Genomic DNA, 27,561 nt, shown 5'->3' with positions numbered 1-27,561 from the left:
GCTCTTATTGGGCTGATCTCGGAGGCAGGTCTAGCGCTGGGAAATTGGTGGAAGCACTTTGGGGTGGTGGTTTTCCCCCTCCCTCCGCTGCCCGCCTTCCCCCCGGCAGGCACGCAACTTTTCCAGGGCCGGCGGCGCCGCTCGCTCCCCGCGCTCCTGCCGGGCGCCCGGGCCGCCAACTCCGCGCCGGGGCATCTCCTCCGGCCGGCCGGGAGCGACGGAGGGAGGGAGGGAGGGAGGGATGCGGGCAGGGAGGGAGGGCGAGCGGGGGTGGGCACCGGGCGGAGCCGGGGCGGGGGGGTCGGGCCCGGAGCGGGGCCACCGGAGACGCGCCCGCCGGGGCTGGGAAGTGCCCGGAGCGTCGGCGAGGAGGAGCCCCCCTCTTCCTCCCTGCCCCGTCCTTCGGGGTGATGCCCGCCCGGAGAGGGATGCGGGCTGGATGCGGCAGCGCCCCGACGGGCCGCGGGCAGCCGCTCGGCTGCGTGCGACAGCGCTGCGGGCGGGCGCCCTGGGGACAGGGAGGGCATCCTTGAAAAACGCTTTTGCCAACACGCCCCCGGCAGCTGCGGGCGGTTCCAGGTTCTCCGCAGCCTCGGTGGCCTCGGGCGCTGCGCGGAGCAGCCCCAGGGCAGCGCCGGGCGAGCTCCGCGCAGCGGGAGCTGCATGGAGGCAGCACCGCGCAGGAAGTCCTCGACCCCCGCCCCGTCCCCGAATCCTCTCGGTGAGCCACAGCGCCGGCATCCCGCACAGCCCCGGCTGCTGGAGCGCTGCATGCAGGCTCCGGGAGCGCAGCACTGGGCATCGCCACCTGCCTTTGGCTTTACGGAGCTCGAGGGGGGCTCGTCCCGTCCGAGGCAGACAAAGAGCAGGGCCAGCAAGCCGCGAGGGACAGGCCACTGCCATCCCCTGCCCACCTGCCTCAGCCATCCAGCTTTTCTCCTGGTCACGTTGCATGCATTATCTGTTAGCAGATGAAATGTATTGTTTGTAATAATACATCCTAGCTCTGAATCCTCCAAGTCCGATGTTTGCCCCAAGGGAAGGGGTAAGAGCACAAGGTGCAGACATGGCCAGGTGCAGGCAGGGACTCTTCAAATGGAGGGCTGCTACCACACGGAGCTGCTGCTGTTGGGGAAGTTTAATAAATGAAGCAGGTTCATTGCTCAACTTTATTTTTAAAGGGCTGGTCATTTGAACCGCTTTCAGAGCACCTGCAAACCTCTCCACCTTGAGCAAAAGATAAGATGACTACTCTGTTGAAGATCTACCTAGGACTGCAGAAAGTGGTCCCTAATACTCTGCTATACAGTAAGAATACCATATAATTTAGTTCCATGATTGTTAATCTTATTTTCCATGCTGATCCTGTGAGTGCATGCACACGTGTAAGACAGCACATGAGACCCTCCATGTGTAGCTCTTACCTGCTCGACTTTATCTTGACTAAATGCAAGCTAGTGCAGATCACAGGTGCATTTCTTCTTGCACAAATCCTCCTTCTGACAAGTCTCAGACTCATGGGAGTGTAGCAAAATGCACCCAGAATGTGCCATTTTTCAAGGTCAATGAAGAAACATCTAACTATCACTTTGTTTCCCTCAGCCCAAGCGCTTACTTTCTGAGCTGTGAGCCTGGGAGGATTGCTTGGAGGAGGATGGATATGAAAATACACAATACTTGAAGCAGGCAGAGAGCCTTGAGGGAAATACAAAACACTTGGCAGTGCAGTAGATAAGATCAGAAATGTGGTTTCCTTTTACCTGGGGTTCTGCTGAGGCAAAGAGTATTTTTCTCCCCCATCGTTCTACCAGCTGAACAACAGCAGTGAAAATACAGATCTTGTCACAAGGAAAGTGTGAGGATGCTCAACCTGGCTTTACTCCTGGGAATTAATGCCGGTTTTTAAACTTCTTTTAGATTTCAGAAAGAGTGGTTGCACACCTTGTTTTAATTTCCATTAAAAACACCTAAAGGAAGCAACCAAGAATAAAAGTTGCTCCTGAAAAGAACCCTTATGTCCTTGCTTTAAATAGGCAGCACAGTTGTGTGTGGGAAGAAAGCTAATGGTAGAGGCTGTACCTCCAAGTGCAGCTTAAAAGTTGAGTTTTTTGTTTTGATTTCAACCTTTGACTTGTGCCATTTGTTCTACGTGACCTTTCTTGCAATTGGAAATTATCAGGGCAAAAGCTGTGCTCTTTCATCTTCAGGTTGTGGGAGAGGATGGTAAGTGTCTTGTTAAAATGGATTATGCCAGCCATGGATTCCCCTGCTGGAAAGCCTTTCAGATGATGGAGTAAATCTTGACAGGAAGAACTGTATAGATCAAAATTAATGTAAAAATAAGCTTGGAACAGCAAAGGAACATTTGCAACTTTCTGCATCCTATCCAGATGAAATGATTTAATGATATTTATCAGAGTGAGATATATATATATAGACACACTACTGCATTACACTGATGAATATGCTGGCTAGAAATTGTTCGCTCTTAAATAAATATCATAAGGAAGATTATTCCTCTATTTTCTAAATGCCCATTTCATTTGTTAAGCAAAAAGCAGCTCTGACTCCAGTTGCAATGGGATGAAGATTTTTGGTTTAATGACTGTACTGAAGAAAGAAGTCATCTGCAAAATGCATATGATTGAATCCCACCCTGGATGAAACTGGAATGCACTTTTTCATATTAAATTTTGGGATCGGGGGAAAAAAAAACAACAAACCAGACTATTTACGAATAGTATTGGCTTGTGGTATGGGTTTGTTGTTGGTTTTGTTATTTTGGGGTTATTTTTCATTTTGGATTTGTGATATCTTTCAGTTACTTTTTTTTTTGTTTGGTTGGGTTTTTGTGGGGGGGTTGTGTGATTGTTTTTTTCTTTTAGGTGGGTTTTCGTTTTTTGGGGTTGTTTTTGTCTGGGTTTTTTGACTGGTTGTGACAGGAGAATTGGGAAAAAATTAACCTCAGCTTGGAAGAGAACTGGGAGATTTACTTCTATATTGCTTTGCTTGTATGAGTAAGAAGGATTAAAACTCCAACGTGACTTCCCATACATAGACAGACAGGAAGTATCTGTCACCTAAAATATGTGGCATAATGGAATTCCACCATCTTTTCTCACTTTCACATTTTTGCGAAAACAGTTCTTGATCATAATTTAATTCTTTGTTCCTCAGCAGTGCAATCACCTGTTTCCTGAAGACAGAAAGTTTAGACCTTACTGCTTAAAAATATTCAGTAGGAGTGGCTTGGAATGAGCTCTTCAGGGGCAACTCAGTCACTGCACAGCCTTGCCAGGGTTACTGCTGGAGTCAGAGTTTGGGGTTATCTCATTTAAATAACAATACCAAGGCCAGGGCTTGGGTGGGGGGGAAAGAAACTACTGTGCTAATTCCTCCTATTCACATTTTATTCCCATCAGATCACCTACCAGTGAGATATTTCCCTCACAGCTGATTTCAGTTTTTAATACGTGAAATGGGGCCTGATCCAAAATTAAATGCAATTAATGAGTCCAGAGTGAATTGCTCGATCAAGATAAATGACTTTACTGCAAGCTACTTTTGCTTACAGGGATTGCCACTAAAATGCCACTTCAAAGTAATAAGAAATTAATAACTGATTTGAAAGTTACTAAAGCAAGTTTATGGACTAGTGGCATCACCTGCCATTGTTGCATTAAAGCTTTAAACACATTAAATGCTGTTTTCTTAGACAATACCCATTCTACATCATTGGCACCTTTTGCTCAAATTACATGAGAGATTATTCCTTAATTTAATTTGCTTTGTATGCTAGAATTGACATTCCATGAAATAAGAAGAAACAAGAAGGTTTAGCTTAAGTCCAGAACATTTCTGAATAAAATATGCACTTTTATCAGCTCCCTGTGCCAGCACACAGACGTAATTACCTTTAGAACATAGGTTCTTATCACTGTCTTGCAACCTTTAAAACCTGCTTGCATACAGTTATCACAAGTTGGTTATCAGGAAAAATAATGATCTCCTGTGTTTGGGAAGTCACTGAAGACATCTGTAACTTGAAAAAAAATCCATTATATAATGCTTACAAGTGATCCTGTAGATTAAAACAAGGAAAAATGATACAAGCAGCTTCTGAGATAAAGGTACAGGGTTGGGGTAGGCTTGGTTTCAATTTTTTTCCCCTCTGAAAGAAATTCATGTTTACATTTTAACAGGCAAGGCTAGAAACCCTGAGAGACTGGAGTGAGGGTTTGCAAAGGAATGCCAGGTTCCTTCAGAGATCACACATGGTTAAAAATCAATATCCAACACTGGAACAGAAAGCTTGGAAAGCCCCACTGAAGAAAGAGCAGCAGCAGCCATAAGTGACAGAAGTGATTCTCAACCACGCAAAAATCCTTGCTTTTGAGTCTGGGCCTTCTGAGAACAGCATCTAATCCAACTCCAGTCCCTTGTTACTTGAGATGTGAGGAGAAACAGATGCATTGGTTTTGAAGTTACTTTTGCTTTGACTGGACAGACATATTCCTAGAACCATTTAAATTCCTCCTCCAGCCCAAGGAAAAGTCTGTTCTGTCAGACAGAAACAAAAGTTTAGCCCAACAGCAGCCCTGGGCTCGTGGGCCCTTAGCACATCCATTGCCATCCCCAAACACTTCATTTAGCACCATAAAACACAACTAGCCCTGAGCCGCTTCCACTCTCCAGAGATTATAAAATATAACTCCCCCAACTACTAATTTGTGTACCTTTTGCACCAGTGATATTACGGAGTGCATAAAAATAACAATGCATTATCAGGTTTTATTATTCCTCAGGCACTGTTTGCAATTTTGACTAGTTGCTGTCAGGTTGGCTGTTAGAAAAACAATTATTCCTTTAGTATATCAAACACTAGGAGAAAGACAAAAGGAAATTATATCCAGCAAGGCATTCAACCATTAATTTTTTTTTTTTTTTTTTTTTTTTGTACATTAGTGCAAGTTGTACAGGATGCAATTTGGGAAGTTAATCTTTCGCTGTGGGTTTTCACTCTGCCTTGTGAGCATCAGGAGCTGGCTCAGTTGCAAGAGCTGTGCAAATATTGTTTGCTCTACCTCAAGTGCCCTCTAGTGTGCAGTAATTAAGCAGGTTAAAATAAGTTTTTTTCTCCTTTTTTTCCTAACAGCTAGTCTCCTAAATCCCAAAGTAATATGTAACACTGCTTTTCTTCGAGAGGAAAGAGAAATTCAATGTTCACTGCATTAATTGTGTGGCTATAAATGAATTATCTCCTCCATGCAAAATCAAATCACTCCTGTTGCTGTCAGATTTTTATTCTCAGAGGCATAAGTAAAATAAAGGCCAATAATTCTTTTGGGCATTGTGCACATGTGAAAGTACAAACAGTTTTAGTGTTATCAGAACCAAAACTACAGTCTTCTCTCTGCAAAAGGAAATTCATCAACAAAACATGACCCTAGAACAAGTTTAACAACAAATGCCCTAATTATGTTTCTAGGGTCTTTTAAAAGTACTCTTTGTCTGTAGTTTAGAAAACAGGGAAATGTATATGAATATAAATAAAATAATGAGTGGGGCACACATATAATAAGTTCTGTATGTTCTCATCTGTCCTGTGATCCTGATGTTCTCCCTCAAAATTCTGACATCACCTGGCTGGACAAATCCAGCCGTGTCTGCCAGCGAGAGCAGGTTCTGTGCAGCAGCTGCCTGACACCAAAGAACAGTGAGAGGAGGAGAAGTGAGATGTGGGGAGGTAAAAGTGTGGAGAGGTAAAATTACCAGCTGCAGCTCCAAGAGCAAAGAATGAAAAGCTATGAGGAAGCAAGAGGGAGTTTAACTTATAAATAAGTTTAAATAATAACTTTAAATAAGTTTAACTTATTTAAGCTTATTTCTAAGGGCTCCTCTGCATTTAAAAAGCAGACTTAACACCTGAGTTCCCCACATAACTTTCTCCACTGCACAAATGAGCTCACTTTGGGGGAAACCATTGAAGAGTTTTTCCCCATTCCTCATTTCACTGTGCTCTGACCTCAAGTATTCAATTTCAAACAGGATTTACCATAAAATTCCAAGATAATAGCAAGCTTAAGAATACTCTAAACAAAACAGATTTTTAATGGACTTCTGAAAGCTGAGGTAAGAGGGATGGGTGGATCCCAGGAGAGATGAAATGGTTGCCTATAATAGGGATATGCTACACAGGGTGAGAGAATTGAATCTTTTATGAGTTGTAAAATCAGTAGGACTTCCTATAAGTGGAAAGAGTCATCATCACTACCTCTGAGCTGGGCTGTGGTGGCAGAGTTGTGGTTTCCAAGTGAGGTGCCGAGAGAAGCCCACACTATTGCTTCCCGTTTGCCAGCTTGGCTCTGCTGAAGGTTAATTTTTGTTCCTTTTACTGTTCCTCGTGCATTCTGCAGAGAACACACAGTTCTGGTGCAGTTTAACATCCATAGGAGGCAGACAGGACAGAGCAAAGCACCGCACTTTGCCAATACATGGTTTTGTAACACATAATGCTCTATTTTAAGAGCCACACTGCACCCAGGCACAATGCTGCCAGCAGCACAACAGCAAGAGTTATTCCAGAAACAATGCTGGAATAGATGCTCTCATAATTGAAAGCTAAAGTACATCAGGGTTAGACAGGTTTTGGCAGGGATCCGGGCAAATAAACTGCCTTCATTTCCATCAGATTTGAGTCAGCTTCCCCAGGTGTGCTCAGCCCTCATCACTGCAGGGATGAGAGTGGACTGCTCTCACAGCAGCAGCAAATACATACACCTGCTCTGGGCACCAGGAGAGCAGAGGAAAGAGGAAAGCTGCGGCGCTGGTTTTTGCTCTCCCCGCTGCACGCCCAGCTGTGGCGTAGCTTCCACGTGCTGCCGGGGTTTGCTGCCGCGGGTTCCCGGACACAGCTCCGTGTCTCGGGTGCGTGGGCTGGCCAGCCGCTGTTGCCGTGCGCTAGGGACCCAGCAAAGAGGAAGGAATTTGTCCATTTACTCCGTGCTTGGCAGGAACGGTTTATTGGTCACGTATGGCGCGGTTCGATGGAAAGACGCGACCGCTCCCGGCACTCGCATGGGAGCAAATGGCGCCTGCGTGCCGGCGGGATAGGGCTTTATGGAGGGGCGGGGCGAGAGGATCCACGGCCTGCCGGCCAATAGGGGCGGCTGCCGTGGCGGTGACGCCAGCAACAGCGACCAACCAGAGAACCCCGCAGGGGCGGGCACCGAGCCTTGGGCTGAGCGGGATCGTGTGGCTCGGGGTGGCCAGCACGGGGTTTCCCGGGGCCGGACGGCAGGGTGGTTACAGGAGCGGCACAGGGGGAAGATCCGGCAGCAGGCAACATGGGGGCAGAAACCGCGGGGGGGAACAACGCGGGGGAAACGCGGGATTACAGCACTTGACTTATTTTAACATAAATTAAAAACCCTCATCTAAACCCAAACTCCGGGATGCAACAGAAAGCCAGTCAGTGGCAAGGGCAGCTTCTTGCCGTAAAATGGATACCTTAAAAGTGGACAGCATTCTGCCACCTCTGTCCTGAAGACAATAAATCCCTTTAGTTTAGCCCAGCTCTCCATGAAGAGCCTTCCTTATCTGGAGAATAGCAGATCTCAGGTCCATGGGAGGTGACAATTACAGCAGGCAAGCGATGCAAAGGGAGCTGTGCTTGCTAACAGGAGGGAAAGTAACCCAAGCCCAAACACAAAAATAGCACAAGCCCAGGTTTCAGCACGAGCCACCTGAAGCAACTGGCTGAAAGGTACTTTTGCACACCTCATCATGCAAATCTAACAGCAGCACAAGCTGAAATTTGGCTGCTAGCTCAAATGGTGTTTGTTTTTCCATTCTGAATGCAGTGACAGATTAGGAGAATATGCTTATTTCAAAGTATTTTTCTCTAAAGAGTTCTGCTTTGGTTTTTTTTTTTTTTTTATTTAATTAAGAAGGCAAGTCAACATATTGCCCATAAAGTGATTTTTTTCAGCAGCTGCTGACATTGTAGTTTGGCAGACTGATCTTAAAAAAAATCGTAATACTGTGGTAAAATAAAGCATCAATGTCCCCTAAAATATTTCTGGTGCATATGGAAGAAATACTGCTAAAGAAGGAGAATATCAATCATTTAAATGCACAGGACTCCATGCTGAAGGACCTTCCTTCTTCATAAGGACCTAAACAGGCAGAGCATATAGAGGGAGAATCATGGTACTCAGAACAACTGGTTTTAATGTCAGTAATTTAATGAATCAAGTAAATACCTCCTGAAATACATTCTAAATTCATTTACCAATGCTGACAGGTGCTCTTTATTGTCAAATGCAGTAAAATCAAGTGCATAAGTACTTGAGACTGAGATGATGCAAATAATGTCCCCCAGAGGAGACAACATGGAAATGATGTGACTGATCCACAGCTTGCTGACCCTCAGCTTCTCTGCAGGCCTTTAGAAGTGCAGAGAGAGTGGTAAAAGGTGTGTTTTCCATGGATCACTCCAGTCAAAGAAGCCAACTCTGGAATAACTGGAGGAATAGCAAGGCCTGACTTACTCCTGTTCTAATTTCACTAATTCCAGCTTAACACTGGAGTAACACTATGGTAAAACATGACCTATATTTTTATTTAAATTAAAATCTCTAATATTCATCAAATATTTATAAGAATATATAACAAATAATTGTGGCAAACATTGCATAATAAAGATGAAAGGGAAATTAACCTTGTGAATTTTTAAACTGAAGAATAAAGACCATTACATTAATAAGACTTAATTATATCATTAAATATTTAAAACTATGTCCTCTAATAAATGTTTTTATTTAACATATTTCTTTTCTATTTATTACATTAGTAAAATGCCTTTAAGATACAGGGAAAAAAAGGAAGTTGTTTTTTTTTTTTATAACCATGCAAATACAGAGAAAATGAGAAAGGAGCCGTTACCTCTTCAGCTCAAGGTCAGCTCTCAGGAGAGAACAATCTTCCACAAGCCTCAGCTCCCTGCTTCAATGGGCTGGTATTTTTCTTCAATTATTATCTTCTTTTTTAGGTCTAGCTTGGCTCTCTCTATGCTGATGAACTTGAGTTATTCCAGCACAAATAAACCTTGTCTCAGTCCATGTTTGTTCCATTAAGCATCTAACTCATCCCTGACAGGACACAGGGGTGAAAGCAGCACTTGGAAACTTCCAGGGAATCCTCAGGAAATCCACACCTTGCAGACACCAGAAAGGGTCAATTGGATAGCAAAGGATTGGGGGGCACAAGGGCTACAATCCCCCCATCATCCCTCTGGACATGTCACAGATTCTTTTCTCAACATTAGCTCAACTCACCTCATGTCTCTAGAGTTTTCTAATTATTCTACAAACAGCAGAAGAGTTAAAGCAAAAAGCTTCTGAATCAACCCCAAATTCAGCCCACAATGTTACACTCCTACCAGAAAGAAGTTTCTTTTCCTAGCATAGCTCCAACAACTTTTAATATTCCCCTCCAAATATGGCACTTCAAAGCAGTTTCTGTTTCTTCAGTGTGTTCCAGTCCCCATTTCTGCCTTGGCTGTGCACACAAACCCCACATCCAGGGAGTCTGCCTGTCTCAGCTTTCCCCTGAAAAGCCAGGTTTTGCATGCACTCACAGAAACGCTGATTAAAATCAAATGGCAAACAGTGACAAACCAAATCTAACTCATCAGCGTTTCAGATTTATCAGAGGCTACAGTTTAATGATGCTTTAGTGGAAATTCTCTACATTTGCAAGCACACAAAATTCTGTTTAGTTACTCTGCTTTTTGCAGTCAAACCATTCTTTCTGTTTACCACAGTAATACTTACTCTGATCTAATTGCCACAAGTTTTTGTTTATTTCTGTAATGTTCCTCTAACTTCTGTAGATTGTGTGTTTTGCTGCTATGTTTGTGTTCCTGCTGTCCCTCAGTGTTCCCCTCCCCTGTACCCATCATCACCCATCCTGTAATTACAGAAATGTTATTTTTTGATAGACAGATGCATAGGGTTGCTGGCAGGAGTACTGCCATTATGCAGTCCAAATACCGTGCAGAATATTAAAGAATCATACAAATCAAGTCTTAGGGAAAGAATAATCTTGTGAATTATCAAAAAGTTTGAACTAAGTCTGGTTTGCTTGTTTACACATGGGATAACTCACCTCAGACTAGGTAACATTTATTTACATATGGCAGCTAGGATTGCACAGGAGATAGAGCCTTCTAATTAACACTCCTGATGCTGCAAACATAAGCAGGGATAAACACACATTCCATTATGTGTAGCTGCCACTCACATTGCCACAGTATTTTTGTCTTTTCACTGCACAAGTAAAACAATGCTACAAAGCAAACAAGCACTGAGCTTTCACTTCACTTCACTTAGTACCTGCCTAATAATGTCATACCTTATTTCCAGGAAATTTATTTGGAAAAGTTACCAAAAAAACAACCAACCAAACAAACAAAAAGCAGTGTCATAGCCTATCATTTAACGAAGGCTGAAGAGGCTGTAGGAATAACATGAGAGCTTCCACTGGTGTTATGTATTACTGTGCTTTAAAGTTTCCACAAATAAGGCACCTGTTTCTGCCTGGCAGGGTACAGAATAGTGAAAAGTGACACTATGCTCACAAATAAAAAGCTTAATCTGCAGAACAAATGAGGAATAAAATACATACTGTGGGTCCAAATGGCTCACCACTGAAATGTGGAGCAAAGGAGTCTGCCTAGGCACAGGTACAGCCCAGCAAGGGGAAGGGAATGTGGGAAATTCCGTGGCAACCACTTCTAGCTGTGCCCCCACCAAGATTTCACCTGGGTGTGCCTCAGGGATCTACCTCAGCACGTTCTGAAGGGCCCCTGCCTCATCCTCTGTGTTTGGGCTGGCAGGGAAAATGTGAAAATGCTGCCAGCAGAGACAGGAGGGCTGGAGCCACCCAGCTGAGGGAGCTTTCCCATGGCAGTTCTGCCTTTCCTTTTCACTTCAGGGTTACTGGGTGGCTCCCAGCACCATCCCCAGGCTCTGTCCTCCCAAACCATACCCACGTGCGCAGAGGGTTCAGTGAGAGGTTTGCAAACCTTCCTTCTGCTGCCACTGAGACTAAGACAGGGTTTATCATTTCCTTTGTGGTTGAGCCCAGACATGCTTGGCCAGGTGTAGGGTCTTCACACAGAGCTCTCTGAAAGTGCCTTCACACAGACTTCCAGTCTCCACGCCACAGTTCAGTGCACACCCTTACCCTGAGCTGTCTCATATATAATTCAAATGTTTAATGTAAAGTGAAGCTAATGTTAACAATACATATTTTTGAAGACTGACAGTATAATGCTTTATTTCCTAAAGGAATAACTGGAGTGATCCATAAGCAAACAGAAAGCCAAGTAACAGTGCCTGAACAGACATAATTTGTGCTCATCCTTGAGAAACCTTAGAAAGCATACATCCCTTCCTCCTTCTCAGCTAGGCAAGGTGGGATTGACTGTGGTTTTCTTTCTGATGAGGTATGAAAAGCTGCAGTGCACTTTGTTCTGCACTGGTATTAATGATACCTTCAGAAGTGGGATGTCTTTGATATCTATTGTGTGCTGCTCACTGATGGCTCTTTCTAGCCTGGAAAGGTACCTTGTCTTAGCAGCTTTGTGTGGGCTGAGAGTGGAGGCCACAAGAATATTTTGAAGTTGAGGAATTTTAAATTAATATAAAGTATCATATCATTAAAGCTGAGATAGTAATACCCTTCTAAATTCGCCCTAATTCGCCCCAAAACTTTCTTTGTCTGTTCAGGAAATGATTAGATATTATCCTATCTTGGTTCTGGATATTCTTTATTGCTGTTCATTCTCAGGGGCGGTGGATGAGAATCCCCACCAGCAAGAGCAGGGACAGCAGAATCACTCTCCTTGTGCACAATCTCTTGCTGCAAGCACCTCCCCCCCCTCCCCTGACACTTCTATAGTAAAACACTCAGAAGCAGCAATTCTGGTAATTGTCTGACTAATATCTTCATTATCAGGAAGCGTTCTCTTTCACATACAACACATGGAGATGGTGCTAACATCAGCACTGAAAATAAGGATTAGAGAAGGGGAGCTACTGATCAAAGAGAAAAATAAACTGCAAAGGTTAACTTATGGCACATCTTTTTCATCACCTGCTGTCTATATTAAGGAAACATTAAATAAACAACAACTTGTAAAATGATATTTTCTTATTTCTTTGACTATATTAGTAATACTTAAAATAATTTTGCATGAGGGAAGACCCACATTCTGCTCCTAGATTTTAATTATGCCATCTGAAGTGCAGCAGTGGTTAAGAGTGTGAAAGACTGGAGACAGAACGAAAAAGATTGGCTGGGGCAGGAATTCAGATGGTTGTTTGGAAGTACCAGCCCGGAGCAGCTCGGCTGGTGGGTGATCAGTGCAATGTCTGGGAGGAGCTGTAGGCTCTGCAGAGCCACTTCTGCTCTGGCACTGAGCATCAGTCACCTGGGCAGGCTGGGCAGGAGAAGGGCTCTGGACTGCTGTCTGCAGCCCTGGGCTCAGAGCAGCTCCCGAGGTCAGGGCTGACACCAGCAGGACAGTGTGGGGAACAATCGGGGCTGCTGCCCACGCCAAACCTGCTCTATGAATAGACAGCCTCATCCACTAGGCTTGTCAATCTGTCACCCAGAAAAAAATAGAAAGGAAAATTAAAAGGTTATGATGTTATCGTCTCCAAAAATAGGATTTCAGTCATCCTGGAGAAGTGCTGTGCTGGGATATTTTCACTCAGGTTCTGCTGACATCTCCAAGCTGTCACCAGCACTGAGCCTCCTTTTGGGACTGCTAAAGGTCACCGAGCACCAGGGAGATGGAGGGAGACCTCCACTTGGGTGACCACAGGAAAATGTTCTCAGGATTAATCTGAAGTAGAAAGAAATGAATCAGTTTGTCTGTGTTTCTCTTTACTGGTAGTGACAACACCCAGAACAGCAGTGCCCTCTGTTCTTCAGCACTGCCTCAAGTCCACCAAAGACCAAAGGTTAGTTCCTAAAAAAGGAGCTGCTGCCTGAACCAGTAGCCTGGTTTTCTTATATTTCAGAGCTCACATAGAAAACAAAGGATCACAGCATGCAAGAGCAGAACAGACTAGTGGAAAACAGTCTGAGAATAAAAGGAAAACAACCAGTAAACCTCAAACATTACCTTTGAGAATGAAGAGAAACTCGTGAATGCCACTATCTGCTTTACTTGGAAAGACAAGATTCAGCTGAGTCCATTGGCAGTAAATCCTCAGCTCTGAAAGTGAGAGACTAATTCAGTTCCCAGGGCACAGCAGACGGTGGCAGGGGCAGGAGTGACCCCTGAGGTGCCACACGACAGCCCGCGAGCTCCGAGTGCTCAGCACTTCTGAGGGTCAAGCCTCTGGCACTGTGGCATTTGAGATTCAGTCTCTCTATAGATTAGGATTGATCTCCCCTGTCTCTGGATAAAAAAATAAACAAACTGTAACCTTGAAATTGTCATCCAAACCTGGAGTCCAGCCAAAGGAGCAGAGACAAAATCCCCTTGAGAAGCAGAACAGCAACCCCAGAGGTCACTATCGATGCGTCAAACAGAAACAGTGGATTTTGATACTGCAAGGACTAAAGTAATTTCATTTTTATTCAAAAACTAAAGGTGTAATCATATTTTTTTTCCCCTGAAATGCAGAATTGCATCCATTTCCATTTAGACACAGATACTCAGAGGATACCTTAAATATTCTTTTGGAATTGAACATGCACATTTGAAAGCAGTGCAGTTACAGAACACAACATTCTCCTCCATGCAAGAGGATGGTGTTGTACTGCCCTCTTTGCTGTTTTGGAGAACAGAGGGAGTTACCAGCAGCTTCAAAGCTGTACGGAGGGAGCAAAGCAAATCCAATCTAGGAATGGCTCCAGGTAACTCTCCAGAAGGAGGGATTGCAACAGGGCAAGCTTTTATGGGCCACTGCAAAACAAATGGATTTGTTGTCTTCTTTTGGGATTTTTTTTTTACTTTAGGTGAGGCCATCTTCAAATGAATAAAGAACTCAGGTGTGCTGTAGGCTCTCTTTCCACAATAGCCTCAAACTCTGCTTCAGATTCACTGAAAGTGAGGACAGCAAAGCCCACAGAATGACATTTCAAGTGCTTGTGCTTAAATGTCGCTCATGGCAATGTGTGCATCCAATTTCATTACTTTTAATGGGGCAACACCCAGCAGGCCCCAAGCAAATGTGCAGATGCACAGAAAAACACACCCTCAGTTCCCAGTGGTTACCCCAACTGGAAACTCCAGACAGTTGAACTTTATTCCTTTATTTGGAATATCAATCTAAAAACAACAACAACCAAGCAACAACAAAAAAAAACCCCACACACAAAACTCCCCCCTAGAGGCCCCCCAGGAAAGCACATGAGAAACCATGCAATAGTACATGTTATATATGAAACAGCTGCAAAAAAGCAAAGTAGGAGGCCCTTTAAAGATTCAGCACTATGTAAATAGGAATAAACAGAGGCAAGCATTTTGAAGGGAGGTGGAGGAAATGTGATTGCTCTGTCCCTGACTGTGTTGGTTACACCAGGAATGCATTTTATTATCTAATATTTATCACTTTTGACGGTCACAGGTGTTCCTACTTCAAAAAGATTTTAGCAAATGCCCCTAACTGTGTGACATCTGGATACTGTCATCACTGTAACAAGAGGTAACTTTTGCCACTAGGCTTTGCTCTGGCAGATGTGGTTTTAGTGCCACTGTTCATTTCCTTCCCTGTTAAAATGCAAAACATTAGTTTTTACTCACAAACAGACATAGCCTGTTCTATTGTACAACCTGAAGTCAGATCCTTTTATACTCTCAGTCCACAAAAACACACATTAAGTGGAAAAATGTTTCACTTGCTAGGATACTGTGTTAGATTCTTGAGTAATATAAATTAAAGACAATGAAATTGTTACGCTCATGGAATCCCTCCCCACCCTCACAGGGAACAATTCCTTCCCAAAATCCAACATAACCCTGCCCTCTGGCAGTGGGAGCCATTCCCCCTTGTCCTGGCACTCCATCTCTTGTCAATTGTCTCTCTCCATCTTTCCTGTAGGTTCTACAGGGACCACAATTAAGAAACCACCTCTTCTCCAGGCTGAATTTACACTTTTGGTTAAATATTTCTAGTATCATCTCCATGTTGTAAGGAATATTTAATTAAAAAAAAATAAAAAGAGAAAAAACACACAGGAAGGAAATGGAAAATTTTCTGTAAACATGCAGAGGGAAAAAGCTGCTTTGAAGTAAGGTGCTAAGCTTAAAACAATTTGCAAATGAAATATTTTTCACAAAAACCTTAAAAAAATTAAAATCTTTGGAAACCTATTGTTCTTGGAGCCCTATATGTAGCTGAGTAAAATTAGCCTATTGGTAAATGCCAAAGATTATCAGTTCCATTCAGCTGCTCAGGCACTTGGCAGGGCCAGGGGAGCCATGCCCTGGGGACCAAGTGTCTTTTTATCTCTTGCAAAAGAAGGCAAAACTACAGAAACAGAATCTAAAATCCTATAGCAAAAATACAATTATCTGTGCTGGATGACTGTCACGTTGGGAACAGTGCTCTGGGTTACTATTAACTGCAGAAAAAGACAACAGAATCAACAAGTTTATGATTGGTGCAACCCACCACAGATCTCAACAATCCAGCTGGAGTAAAGAACACGAGTATTTTGAATGCAGAGGAAAATTAGAGGGCATTTAATGAAGCAAATTACTACAGTTTGTATAATACTGAAGATGGACATGAACTTGCATATTTTTTGAAAATGTGAACATCAAGAATGCAAAGAAATACCAGAGGTCCAGGAAAATTCCAGTTTTATGTAGTGTATTAATACCAATCTGTGTCAGATTAGACAACCTGTAGTGACACAGATAGAAATTCCATTCTCTGATCTGAGGGGTTTTTTGCATATTAAGTGATATAAAGCATTCTACACCTATGCCCAATTCTGCAGGAAATTAAAGCCTATGATTATCACTTGTCTAACAGCATCAATGTAATAAATTAAAGGCTTTGAATAATGGCCAGCAGGCTTCTCAGCCATATTTCAACTTTCAGAAAATAATCCATTTTTGGCAGATCATCTGACAAGTTCACAACTTTAGATCAAGGCTTATATTATGTGTCATCAGTATTCTTTTGTTCATCTCATACCTATCAATTTTTGTTCATCAAAACCCAGGGCTTTTTAAAACGTGGAAGAAATTTGGCATGGTATGTGGGTCATTTATGGAAATCAAGAACATGATTTAACATTAATATACATAAAAACGACTAGAAATTATGCACCACAAATCTAAATCAGTTTGTGGCTTTTTAAACTCCATTGTATAATACAAAGCATTTTCTCTGTGAGGGACAGAAAAATTCAGGTGGGAAAGAAAAAAATAATTACCAGATAGAAATCTTGGCTTAGTTAAAGCTATGTCATATATTAATGTTATTCTCAACACAGCAGGGCATTGATAAATAATATTTACATCTCTGAATGTTAATTTTTAAAAGGAAAAACTAGCACCTCTCCTTCAAATGCAAACTAAGTCCCATGGGTTTGTGAAGTCAGGTAAAATTTACTGCAGAGCTATAGCACCACCATATATGGGATGATCCTTGCTTTTAAAAAGGAGGAAGCAAAGAATAGGTATTACATTGACTGAAAAGAAATGCAAACACCAGAGACAGGTGCCTTCATTATCTGTGAACAGCTGAAAAGAAGACATTTGGAAAATAAACGTCTTCCACTGGAATTAGAATCACAGAATCCCAGAATGGTTTGGAAGAGGCCATTCCACCCCAGCCATGGCAGGGACACCTCCCACTGTCCCAGGCTGCTCCCAGCCCCAGTGTCCAGCCTGGCCTTGGGCACTGCCAGGGATCCAGGGGCAGCCCCAGCTGCTCTGGGCACCCTGTGCCAGGGCCTGCCCACCCTGCCAGGGAACAATTCCTAATTCCCAAGATCCCATCTAACCCTGTTCTCTTCTCCCCAGGGCTGCTCTCAATCACTTCTCCATCCCACCTGTAGATGTGCCTTTGATATTTGCTACAGAAAATATCAGAGTTTCCCAGTTTTGTGATCCAGTTGGCTCTAGACTGGAGTGAGAATGGAACCTGTGAAAAGAATGCACAACCAGAGCCCAGACCTGACTGCCTGACACGGTGTGGAGTAGCCAAGATATTCCTAATCCTTAGGGTTCAGTGCTGTCCTGTCTTCTGCTACTGATTTATCACAACTATTTTTGAAGAGATTTTATTCCATGGCTAAAGTGCAAATACTTATGTGCAACAATGAACCAGCACAAACTGCATACAAATTACAGGCTCCTCCCAGCCCACAGCCAGGTGAGATTTCTGCCTTTATGAGGTTTTTCAAAGCTAAGAGAGTTGAACTTGAACACAAGAATTGGACATAAGATTCCTAGTATATCATACTAGGAATAGTGGCCAAGCATTCATTCTGTTTCCTCATTTAATCCTTTCAAAACCACAGCTAATTTGTCCCCTTGATTTTCTTCTCCTTTCTGCCTTTGTATTTGGCTCTCTGGAACATTAAAAACCTTTGAGTAGGAATGGGGGTTGACACAAACCACAAAAAAAAAAAAAAAAAAAAAAATCCATGAGCTCAGTATATAGTATATTCAGGAGAGTGTTTCAGTCCTGTGTGATTGTTCCTTCCAGGCTTCCACAGTACATCACTCTCCTACAGCCACACACTTCTTATGTGTAACCTGCCCTGGCTTTAAGGTGTTTTGCATCATCATCACCACAAGGGAAACCTCCACAACAAAAATAATGCTGTATGAAGGCACTATCAAATAGATTAAAACACTTCACTGGTGGAAACATGCCCAGGGAGCTGCAGACCATGTTCCAGTGCCTGGGAGCTGTGTCAGCACAGCAGGAAACCCAAACTAGTCACCTGCCACTGCACATTCCCTGACTGCTGAAGATAAACTCCCCAGATTCCTCAGATTTCAAATCTGGATCCTCCCTCAGAGGATTGCTCAAACCGTGCCCAGGAAGATGCCTCTGGGGTTTTACAGCCTCTCGTGCCACCTGCACTGCTTGGCCCTGGTCCCCTCCCTCAGCACACAGTGCCACATTGCAGGAGTGGGAACATCTGACTGCACCTCCCTCTCTAGAAGTGGCCAGGCCGATGGGGGGAAATGAATGGCTGTGGTGCTGCACTCAGATTGCAGCTGATGGAGCTGCAGCCTGCGCTGCTGGCACCTGTGCCCTGCTGCACCTGTGCCCTGCTGCACCTCTGCCCTGCTGCACCTGTGCCCTGCTGCTTCAAGGAAACACCTCTCGTGTCAGCTCCGCATCAGACGTTTGGCCCAAACACTATCCTTATTCATGGATGTCTGCTGCAGCAAGGCTTTGGTCTGTAGTGCAAATGCCAGGGAATTGAGGACTCTTTGCAATAGTTGTTCCCTCAGTGCTGCCAGAGCAGCCCTGGGGCTGGCTGGAGGCTCTGAGACCCCCACCCCAGGGTGACACCAGTGACAGCCCAGACTGCCAGCGCCAGGCTGTCACTGGGATTAATTTAACATCCATTTGTGCTGAGCAGGGTGACAAACAGGTTTGGGAACCAGGGTGTGCTGCTGCCACTTCCCCAGGTACCGTGGGCAGGCAGGACATTGGAATCAGCCCTGCCATGGGTGGCACTCGGGTGTGCCAGGGGCTGGCCTGCCCAGCCAAGGGGCTCCTCTGCCCACAGCACGGTGCAGGGCTCAGCCAGCGCTGCTCCTGCCCTTTGCTGCTCCTCCCTTGCCTGCTCTCTGAGCACTGAGCCCCTTTTCTGCCCTGTTGGACACCACATCTCCCCTTTTCCTTGGCACCAGAGCATGCCCATGGACACAAGGCTAAATTCAGACAAACTGTAGAGAAGTCTGTAATCCTGCTGATGTCCAAATCAATGGCTTTGCCATTAACATCCCTCTGAATGAAGTCAGTGCACTGAATTCACTTTCACTGAAGATATATTTCCTCAACAAACAAAAAAAAATTAAGAAAAAACACGTGGCGTAGTGAATCCACCCATGTGGTATGCCTTACGTGCTCTTCCTTAGCAGACACCTGTCTTTCAAACCAAGACATTAACAAAATCTACAATAACTCAGATTAAACAACACTCAAACTTGGTAGAAATTAATTTTGTCGGAACAAAATGTACTTAATAGAACTCAGCCCTAAAAGGATATCAAATTGTAACTTAACATTACTCCAAATCTAACAATACTGGGGCTGAACTTTACGTAATTTTACCAACACTTAATTTGCACTAAATAAAAACATAACAGAACTAAAAATAAATCTCAATAAAACTGGAATAGAACAGGAAATAACTTAAAGTGAAGAACAATTAAACTGGATATTGTCCAAACTCAGTAACACTCAAATTAACAGAGATTAACTTAACAAAATCAACTGAAGATAACTCATCCTTAATCAAATTAACAGAACATATGTTAGTATTACTCAAATCTGACAATATTGGACCTTAACTTTGCTTAATCTTATTAAAAATAAATCTGCAGACAATCTGTGAACAGAATTATTTTTCTGGAGAGATTAAAAAGGGTGTGAAAAATCCATTATAAGTTTATGTAATGTAGATTCAGGTATAACAAAAGATTAAAGATTACTCGCTGCAAACACTTTTAGATATATAAATTTCTAGAGTTGTGGCAATAAAACAGGTGCATGATTAAAACAACTTTGTCTGCTTGAGCAGTAATTTTTTTTCCCATGAGCTAATTATTTCTAAACTTTAAAGAACTGCTGCAAATAAAATCCAAGGTTATAGGACTTAGTTAAGAACTCAAAACTGATAATAATCAAATAATCTTGGGAGAAGGGGAGAGCCGCGGGCTGGGTGCGTGCGGCCATGGCGGTGCTGCTGGAGACCACGGTGGGCAACCTGTACACGGAGGAGCACACCTGCACTTGTCTGAATTTCCTGAAGCTCTGCAAAGTCAAGCACTACAACTATTCTCTTATTTATAATGTACAGCAGGATTTTATTACACACACTGGTGACCCCAAGGAAACTGCCTGTGGAGGGGAATCCATATTTTGTCAACTGTATGGTGATCAAGCCAGATTTTTTGAGGCAGGAAAGGTGCCCAGAATCAAGCACAAGAAGAAGGAAACTGTGTCAATGGTGAACAATGGAAGTGATCAGCATGGATCACAGTTCCTTTTTACCACAGGGGAAAACCTGGATTACCTTGATGGTGTACATACAGTACTTGGAGAAGTGACAGAAGGATGGATGTACTGAAGACAATTAATGAAACCTTTGTAGATAAAGATTTTATCCCATATCAAGATATCAGGATAAATCATACAGTAATTTTAGATTATTCCTTTGACGATCCACCTGGCTTGTGTGTTCCTGATCGCTCACCAGATCCTACAAAGGAACAGCTCGACAGCGGCAGAATAGGAGCAGATGAAGAAATTGAGGACTTGACAGGACAGTCTGCAGACGAAATAGAAGAAGTTCAGGCAGAAGAAGAAGCAAAAACTCGTGTCATTCTTCTAGAAATGGGAGACTTACCACATGCAGGCATCAAGTCACCACAAAATGTGCTGTTTGTTTGTAAACTGAATCCTGTAACCACAGGTGAGAGCTGGAGATAATATTTTCATTATTTGGTCCCATTAAAAGTTGTGAAATGATCTGAGACTGGAAGACTTGGATGGTGAATCTCTTTGTTATGCTTTCAATAAGTTTGAAAAGGAGGAAGCCTGTGAGAAAGCCTACCTCAAAATGGACAATGTGCTAATAGAGGATAGACAGATACATGTGGATTTTAGCCAGTCTTTGCAAAGATCAAACGGAAGGGAAAAGGTGGATGGAAGGAAAGCTACCAAGGAAGATTTCAAGAACTATGAGAAGGAACATGACAAACCTTTGAAATTTACTCCAAAACCAAAGCAAGATACCAAGTACAACCTCGTGCCAGATGAGGATAAAGAGTCTCACACAAGTCAGTCACACTTGGCTAAAAAACAGAAGAAGAAAAAGCACCACCACTCTGAAGATGAAGATGATGACAAGAGGAACAAAAAATCTAAGGATTCTGACTGAAAGCATGAAGAACGCTGTAGGGAGAGGACCAAGGGTGAGAAAGACACAGAGCCGCAGCTGTTCTCAGGAGAGAGATAACACTTACAGCAGTCAAAAAGACAAGTACAGATGAAGGACAAGGAAAAGACAGAGGGGAACTAAAATAATAAATTTAACTTTCTTTCATAATTCTTTTACCTGTTTATGGCACCCAAATTTATGATTCACAATCAAGAGATGTTACTGTGTCTTTGCAAAATCTACAAAGTTTATTCTGAATCCACTACTGCAATACATAAAGCCCACTCCTTTCAACATGTGCCATATAAAAGATGGGGGAAAACCATAAATAATAAAACTACAGTTCTGTTTTTTATCTTGCTCTGTAAAAGCAAAATGTGTTAGCAAGAATTAATCCTCCAGTCTGCTGCTCTGGCTCTCTTTTATCTAGTTTTTTGTTTAGGTTTTGTTGAAATCAACACCTTCTATCAGGGTAAGAATTCCTGTTTCATTTGTTTGCTCATTAGGAACAAGAAAATGCATATTCCAGAAAGGCTTGATGTACAGATGAAGCTGTCAAGAGCAATGTGAATTCTAACAGAGTCGCTTCTCAAATGTGATAATTACTGTTTATTTCATAGGCTTACACATGACATCCCATTATTAAAGTAACTCCCACTTCAGCTTTTATTATTACCCACACTTTTCAATCTCTTATCGACCCCAAGCAAAACTGTATTTTTCTGCACAGCAACAACAAAAAGCTAACACTCAACGTTTACTTTACCAGGAATTATTCTCCAAGCTATTTCCACATTTTAAAAGGTGCCTCATTTGAAAATACCGATGGCTTCCATTAGGGATTGAAATTGCCCTTTAGAATAGACTGGATAAATCAAAGTGTGGGGAGAACTAGTAGGACTTTGAAGAGCATTTTGGAGCTAGTCCAGCTGAGCTCCCACACAGATCAATGAGGAGTTTAACATCACTTTCCAGGACAGGAGCAACAGGAAGGGAAAAGCCATGTAGTTAATTTATGCAGAATTCCATGCCATGACCTTGAATAATTATGGAGAAACCACAGACCTACTAAAAATCTGCACCTGTTACATCTGGGCCACCCCACGCTCTCTGTGTTCAGAAACACAATGTGGGACTCTTGTGCTTCACAGGAGCTGATGGCAGGTGGTCACAGACCACCACAGAAGGGTCACAAACCCTCCTCAGAAGGGTTTGGCAGCAGATCCTCTCCCCAGACATCGTTGTTATCTCCTTTATTGTTCCATGAGTGTGAAGTGATGGCTTGTCATAATTTGGTTTAAACCATGTTTCTCCTGAATGAAATGTTACTGCAAGTGGAGACAACACAGCTCTCCCACCATCTACACATAGGAAACACCAAAGCTCTGCAAACCCCCAAGGGTGCAGCTCACTCTTCCCTATGCTTGTGTCACCATGGCAGGAGAGCAGGGAGAAAAAAAAAAAAAAAAGCATCCAAAAGTTAAAATTGGCAAATACAGAGTAAATTAAAAACCCAATAACCACAACACTGGGATGAATCTCTAGCAGGAAGTGGGGGGGGAAAGGGGGAAAAAAGTGGGAATCCTGTAGATTAGGTGAGAAAGGAAGAATAATGACGTGTACTGTGCAGGCCCAGGAGTTGTATTCGATGATCCTTGTGGGTCCCTTCCAACTCAGGATACTCTATGATTTTATCACAATCTGAAAGGACCAGCAGTGATTAATAACAGGAGCAGAAGACATGCTAGATTGTGTCCAGTGGGAAGAAAGCAAGGAAAGAGTTAAAAAGAGCAGAAAAGTCAAAGGAATCAGTGCAGAGACTACATCTGAACTTTGTCAAAAGGGAGAGGAGATCAGAGGGTCAGACCTTGAGATCTCACCTGGCCATTGAAATAGGTGTTCTTTTCTCTTCCATGCATGGTAGCTTTTTGATTAGATATGCTTTCAGAGATGCAGTGTCATGGCCAGTACACAAGAAATCATCACAATACCATGACTTTGGTAGCAGACATAGGATTTTAGGGGATTTTCACTGAAAAACCTTAGAAAGCAGAGGTGACTGAAAACTCTTTTGAGATCTGTTTGAGATTCTAACAGTGAAGGCCGCACATGTACAGCAAACAGATGATCCCAGGATTTACCTGAAGGAGCTATGGGAAAGACGAACAGAAGCTATTTGCAAGGAATAGAGTGCCAGGGCAAGGGGGAATGGCTTCCCACTGCCAGAGGGCAGGGTTAGATGGGATACTGGAAAGGAACTGGAATCCTTATCACGCTTTACAACTTCCTTATCACTCTCTACAACTCCCTGAAAGGTGGTTGCAGTCAGGTAGGGTTGGTCTCTTTCTCCAGGCAGCACTGACAGAACCAGAGGACACAGTCTCAAGGTGCATCAAGGCAAATATAGGTTGGATATTAGGAAAATGTTTTTAATGGAAAGAGTGATAAAGTTCTGGAATGGCTGCCTGGGGAGGTGGTGGAGTCACCACCCCTGGATGTGTTTAAAAACAGACAGGACATGGCACTGGGTGCCATGGTTTAGTTGAGGTGTTGGGGCTGGATTGGAATCGATGATCTTGAAGGTCTCTTCCAACCTGGTCATTCTGTGAATTCTGTGTGAATTGTTCCCTGTGAGGGTGGGCAGGCCCTGGCACAGGGTGCCCAGAGCAGCTGGGGCTGCCCCTGGATCCCTGGCAGTGCCCAAGGCCAGGCTGGACACTGGGGCTGGGAGCAGCCTGGGACAGTGGAAGGTGTCCCTGCCATGACAGGGGTGGCACTGGATGATTTTTAAGGTCCCTTCCAACCAAACCATTCTGAGATTCCATGATTCTAGCAGTTAGCCAGGCTTTGTCCTGACAAACACTTCACTTCCTCATTGGTAGGGCACCACCACTCCTGAGGATCCCAGTGCTTTCCATCAAGCCACACCTACAAACACACATCCCCACACTGCTGCCATGCTCCTTCACACCTACAGCTTTGATAAATGTTCCATTATTTGGGGATGTTCAGATTTTCTTACTGCAGTAAAATTCCTGAAGAGAGGAGCACTAATGAATATAAAAGATCTATCTGTGATTTATTAAAAAATAGATCCTGTAAAATTCTGCTGCATGGACATGTCCAGTTACTGCCAGGTCCAGGGAGAGACCCAGCATTCAGCACTGATGTTTATCTGACTTCTCTGGTCCATTTATTGTTCTTTCAGTCAGTTGTGCTGTTTTTCTTTTTCAGAAACTGAAAGTTTCTAGAATTTTTTTCTAGTATACTAGAATTTTTAACAATTTTTTTTCTTTTTTTGGGTCTGAATTACTATAATTATACTCAATGTCTTTATTGCCATCGACCTTCCAGATGGCTCTGATGGAAAAATGGAAAAGCTAATATAATACAGAATAATAGAAATTACAAGTAAATCTCTTATTGTTTAAGTGATTGAAGGCTTCCACCCCCAAAATAATATGCAGCATACTCCAAACTAGCCAGTATATTCTGTGATATAGAAGAATGCAGAGATTTGTAAACCCTTGAGAAGCACTTTTGATGTTTAGGGTTTTATATTTCTTTGATCAGCAATTAGTTGCTAAAAATGCAGCAAAAAGGATCACTTGCTAATACACAAATTTTAAGAACTAAAGTGGAAAAAAGCCTCTAAAATATGAAATTTGTAGGCCACCACCACAGCTGAAATTAAACCCAACTTTTAGCATGAACACATAGAAAACTGTTCTATAATTTCACCTAAAACATTTCCTAAGTGATCTCTTTTATTCAACTGACTGGAATATGAAAAACAGGCCTCAAATGAACATTGGCATGTTCTATTCTGAATTTCAGTATATCATTGAATTCTAATGTTTCAGGAGACGTGTCACATAGAACTGAATTAATATTCACCAAAAATGGTAACTGTAACAAAATTAAGGATAGGATATAACACCCATCTCCTACTGCATTTTTCTATTACCTCGTCAGACACAGTGAAGTCTTCATAGAAACACAGAAATGGCAAGAATACAACACTTTCAGTCTTGATTTCTTACTTGATTTAGGAAATATGTGGGGTTTTTTAAAGCAAGATAGTCATATCAAAACATTATAAAGTCCAGTGATTGAAGGCTGGTTATATTGATTTTTCCAAATTATTTTCCCCCTATATTATATGGTTATTCTATTCATTAAATAAGGATACATAAGCATCTCACAGAAAGGTATTTTATATAATCATTTAGAGCTCCATAATATATATTTGGTCAAGGAAAAAGACTGTAATTGCAGCCTGGAAACTCCTTAAATAGAGAACTCAGGCTGGAACTCAGGGAAAGAAAAGAGAATCTATCATCTTTGGAGGAGTAGCAAGTACCTTGGAGGGATTAAAAGGATGTTGAGGGGTTATAGAGGGAAAAAACTGAAAGGGCCAAAGCTAAACTGAAACTTAATTTGGCCACTGCAGGTAAAGACAATGAACATTGTATAATGCATTGGCAACAAAAGGAAGATGCCATCCTTTCCTGGATGCAGAGGGCAGGACAGTGTTATGGGATGAGGGAAAAGCTGAGCTCCTTCATGCCTTGTTTGCCTCACTCTTTAATACCAAAGCCCAGGATACCCAGATCCCAGAGCTGGAGCTTGGTGACTGAGTGAAGCCCCCATGGAATCACAGACCACCCTGCGCTGGAAGGGACCTTAAAAATCGTCTTGTTCCAGCCCCCATAACCCAGGGGACAATGGTTAATGACCAGTTAGACACCCACAAGGCCAGATGGAATTCACCTGGCAGCATCCATCCTGCAGGGAGGGCAGAGCAGCCCCAGGCTCTGCTCCAGGCCCAGCGATGGCCCCAGAGCCCCGGGCAGGGCCTGAGCCCAGGAGCTGCCCCTGCCCAGGAGGCAGAACTGCTGCCCTGGGCAGTGCCAGCCCTGAGCAGATGGTGCAGAGAGGCTGTGGAGTCTCCTCCCTGGGGATATTGCAGAGCCCCACGGACACACTGCTGTGCCCTGTGCTCTGGGATGGCCCTGCTGGAGCAGGGAGGTGCCACCAGAGGAGCTCCTGTGGGCCCTTCCAGCCTCAGCCAGGCTGGGATCTCACAGAACGATTTGGGTTGGAAGGGACCTCCTTAAAGCCCACCCCATTCCACCCCCTACCTTCCACTGTCTCGGGTTATTCAGAGCCCATCTAGCCTGGCCTCAGACACTGCCAGGGATGGGGCAGCCACAGGAAAACCTGTGCAGGAGTCCAAACTGACAGCCAGAGAAAAATTAAGAAAAAATGCAACCTTTTGATCTTTGATGTGGGTCTGTAAAGGTTAGGGACCATGTTTACATCCACTAGTAATGGTGTTTTCTCAAGTGGATCATCCAGTCTGAACTGAGGGATGCTGCCCCCCACATCCTCTTTCTAGCTTGAGGTGCAACGTCACAAAGCATGACAAGGCAACATTTTTATGAACAAGCCTAATGTCTGTGATCTACCTTCCTATGAAATTAGTTTCTTCCCAAATGCCTGTTATTCCAGTTGTTAAATTACTCTAAGTCATGCTCCAAGGCATGTATAGTATACTACAATAAAACAGGAACAACACTTTGCATATCATTAAATGCCAAATTCTTTCTGCCACTCTGGAAGCAGAACTGCAGCCAGAAATGTCTGCTTTCCCTGCTTCTTTGCAATTCCAATTGCCAAGTGAACACAGGCTGGAGAGGCAGTGCTGCCAAGTGTCAGCGCTGCGTTAATATTGTTATTATTCTCTGGGACTGAAGTATATAATGCTATTTTCTCCAAAGGCATTATTGATACCACGGATTAGCATTACAATTTGTATAATTATTGCAGCACCCACAGGAGTTTATGTCATCAAATATTTATACAACTCAGAATAGTTGACTGCAAATTATTTTAGATGCTTTGCTGGACCTTTGGAAGGAAAAAGTGGTTGGATCGGGAAGCTAATTCAAAGGAAAAGCATCATATAGAATTGTCACAGGATATTCAAGAGATATTTGTCTTGGAATAATCTTGAAATCTCTTCACACTGCTTGTTTTTAATCAAGGGCCTTCAGCTTTTGAGTTTATTTCTCCTAAAAGCCCACCTAATTTTAAGCGTCCAGTGTCCCCTTCTCACTTCCCATGCTATGACCATGTTCCTTGAGTATCCAGCATTTGTTTTTTCTGCTTTAGGCCTCCGTCCCACATATACCTGCAGCAGAACACAGCAGGGCTGTGTTGTCCAGCTGATCCCATCTGATGGGTGTGGATTATCAAAGTGGCCCTCAGTGACAAAAGAAAAGCTTTTTTTTTTAATTAAAAGCCACTGTAGGATTGCTTATTAAAACCCAGAGTAATTCAAAAATATGTGGTGTATAATATTTCTAAATTAAGAAGATATCAATG

At 43.1% G+C, this 27,561-nt stretch overlaps 1 protein-coding gene and 1 pseudogene across 1 annotated transcript; both read left to right on the top strand.

The window, feature by feature from the left end:
• Positions 1-241: 241 nt before the first annotated feature.
• On the top strand, positions 242-1,323 carry LOC128793755 (translation initiation factor IF-2-like). The gene is made up of 2 exons (XM_053953168.1): positions 242-721; positions 1,182-1,323. The coding sequence occupies exons 1-2, from the start codon at positions 242-244 to the stop codon at positions 1,230-1,232; spliced, it is 531 nt and encodes a 176-aa protein (XP_053809143.1). The 3' UTR covers positions 1,233-1,323.
• Positions 1,324-19,962: 18,639 nt separating this feature from the next.
• Positions 19,963-21,283, top strand: LOC128793664 (peptidyl-prolyl cis-trans isomerase-like 4; annotated as a pseudogene).
• Positions 21,284-27,561: the final 6,278 nt, after the last annotated feature.

This window comes from Vidua chalybeata, chromosome 11 (genome assembly GCF_026979565.1).
Source record: "Vidua chalybeata isolate OUT-0048 chromosome 11, bVidCha1 merged haplotype, whole genome shotgun sequence".
Classification (NCBI taxonomy): Eukaryota; Metazoa; Chordata; class Aves; order Passeriformes; family Viduidae; genus Vidua; species Vidua chalybeata.
This window is presented reverse-complemented; position numbering and strand designations above follow the sequence as displayed.

Excerpts from the sequence above, each read along its gene's own strand:
- LOC128793755 (XM_053953168.1), top strand. The coding sequence starts at position 242 with ATGCGGGCAGGGAGGGAGGGCGAGCGGGGGTGGGCACCGGGCGGAGCC. Across the intron at positions 722-1,181 it reads CCCGTCCCCGAATCCTCTCG|GGCTGGTCATTTGAACCGCT; the intron begins GTGAGCCACAGC and ends TTATTTTTAAAG.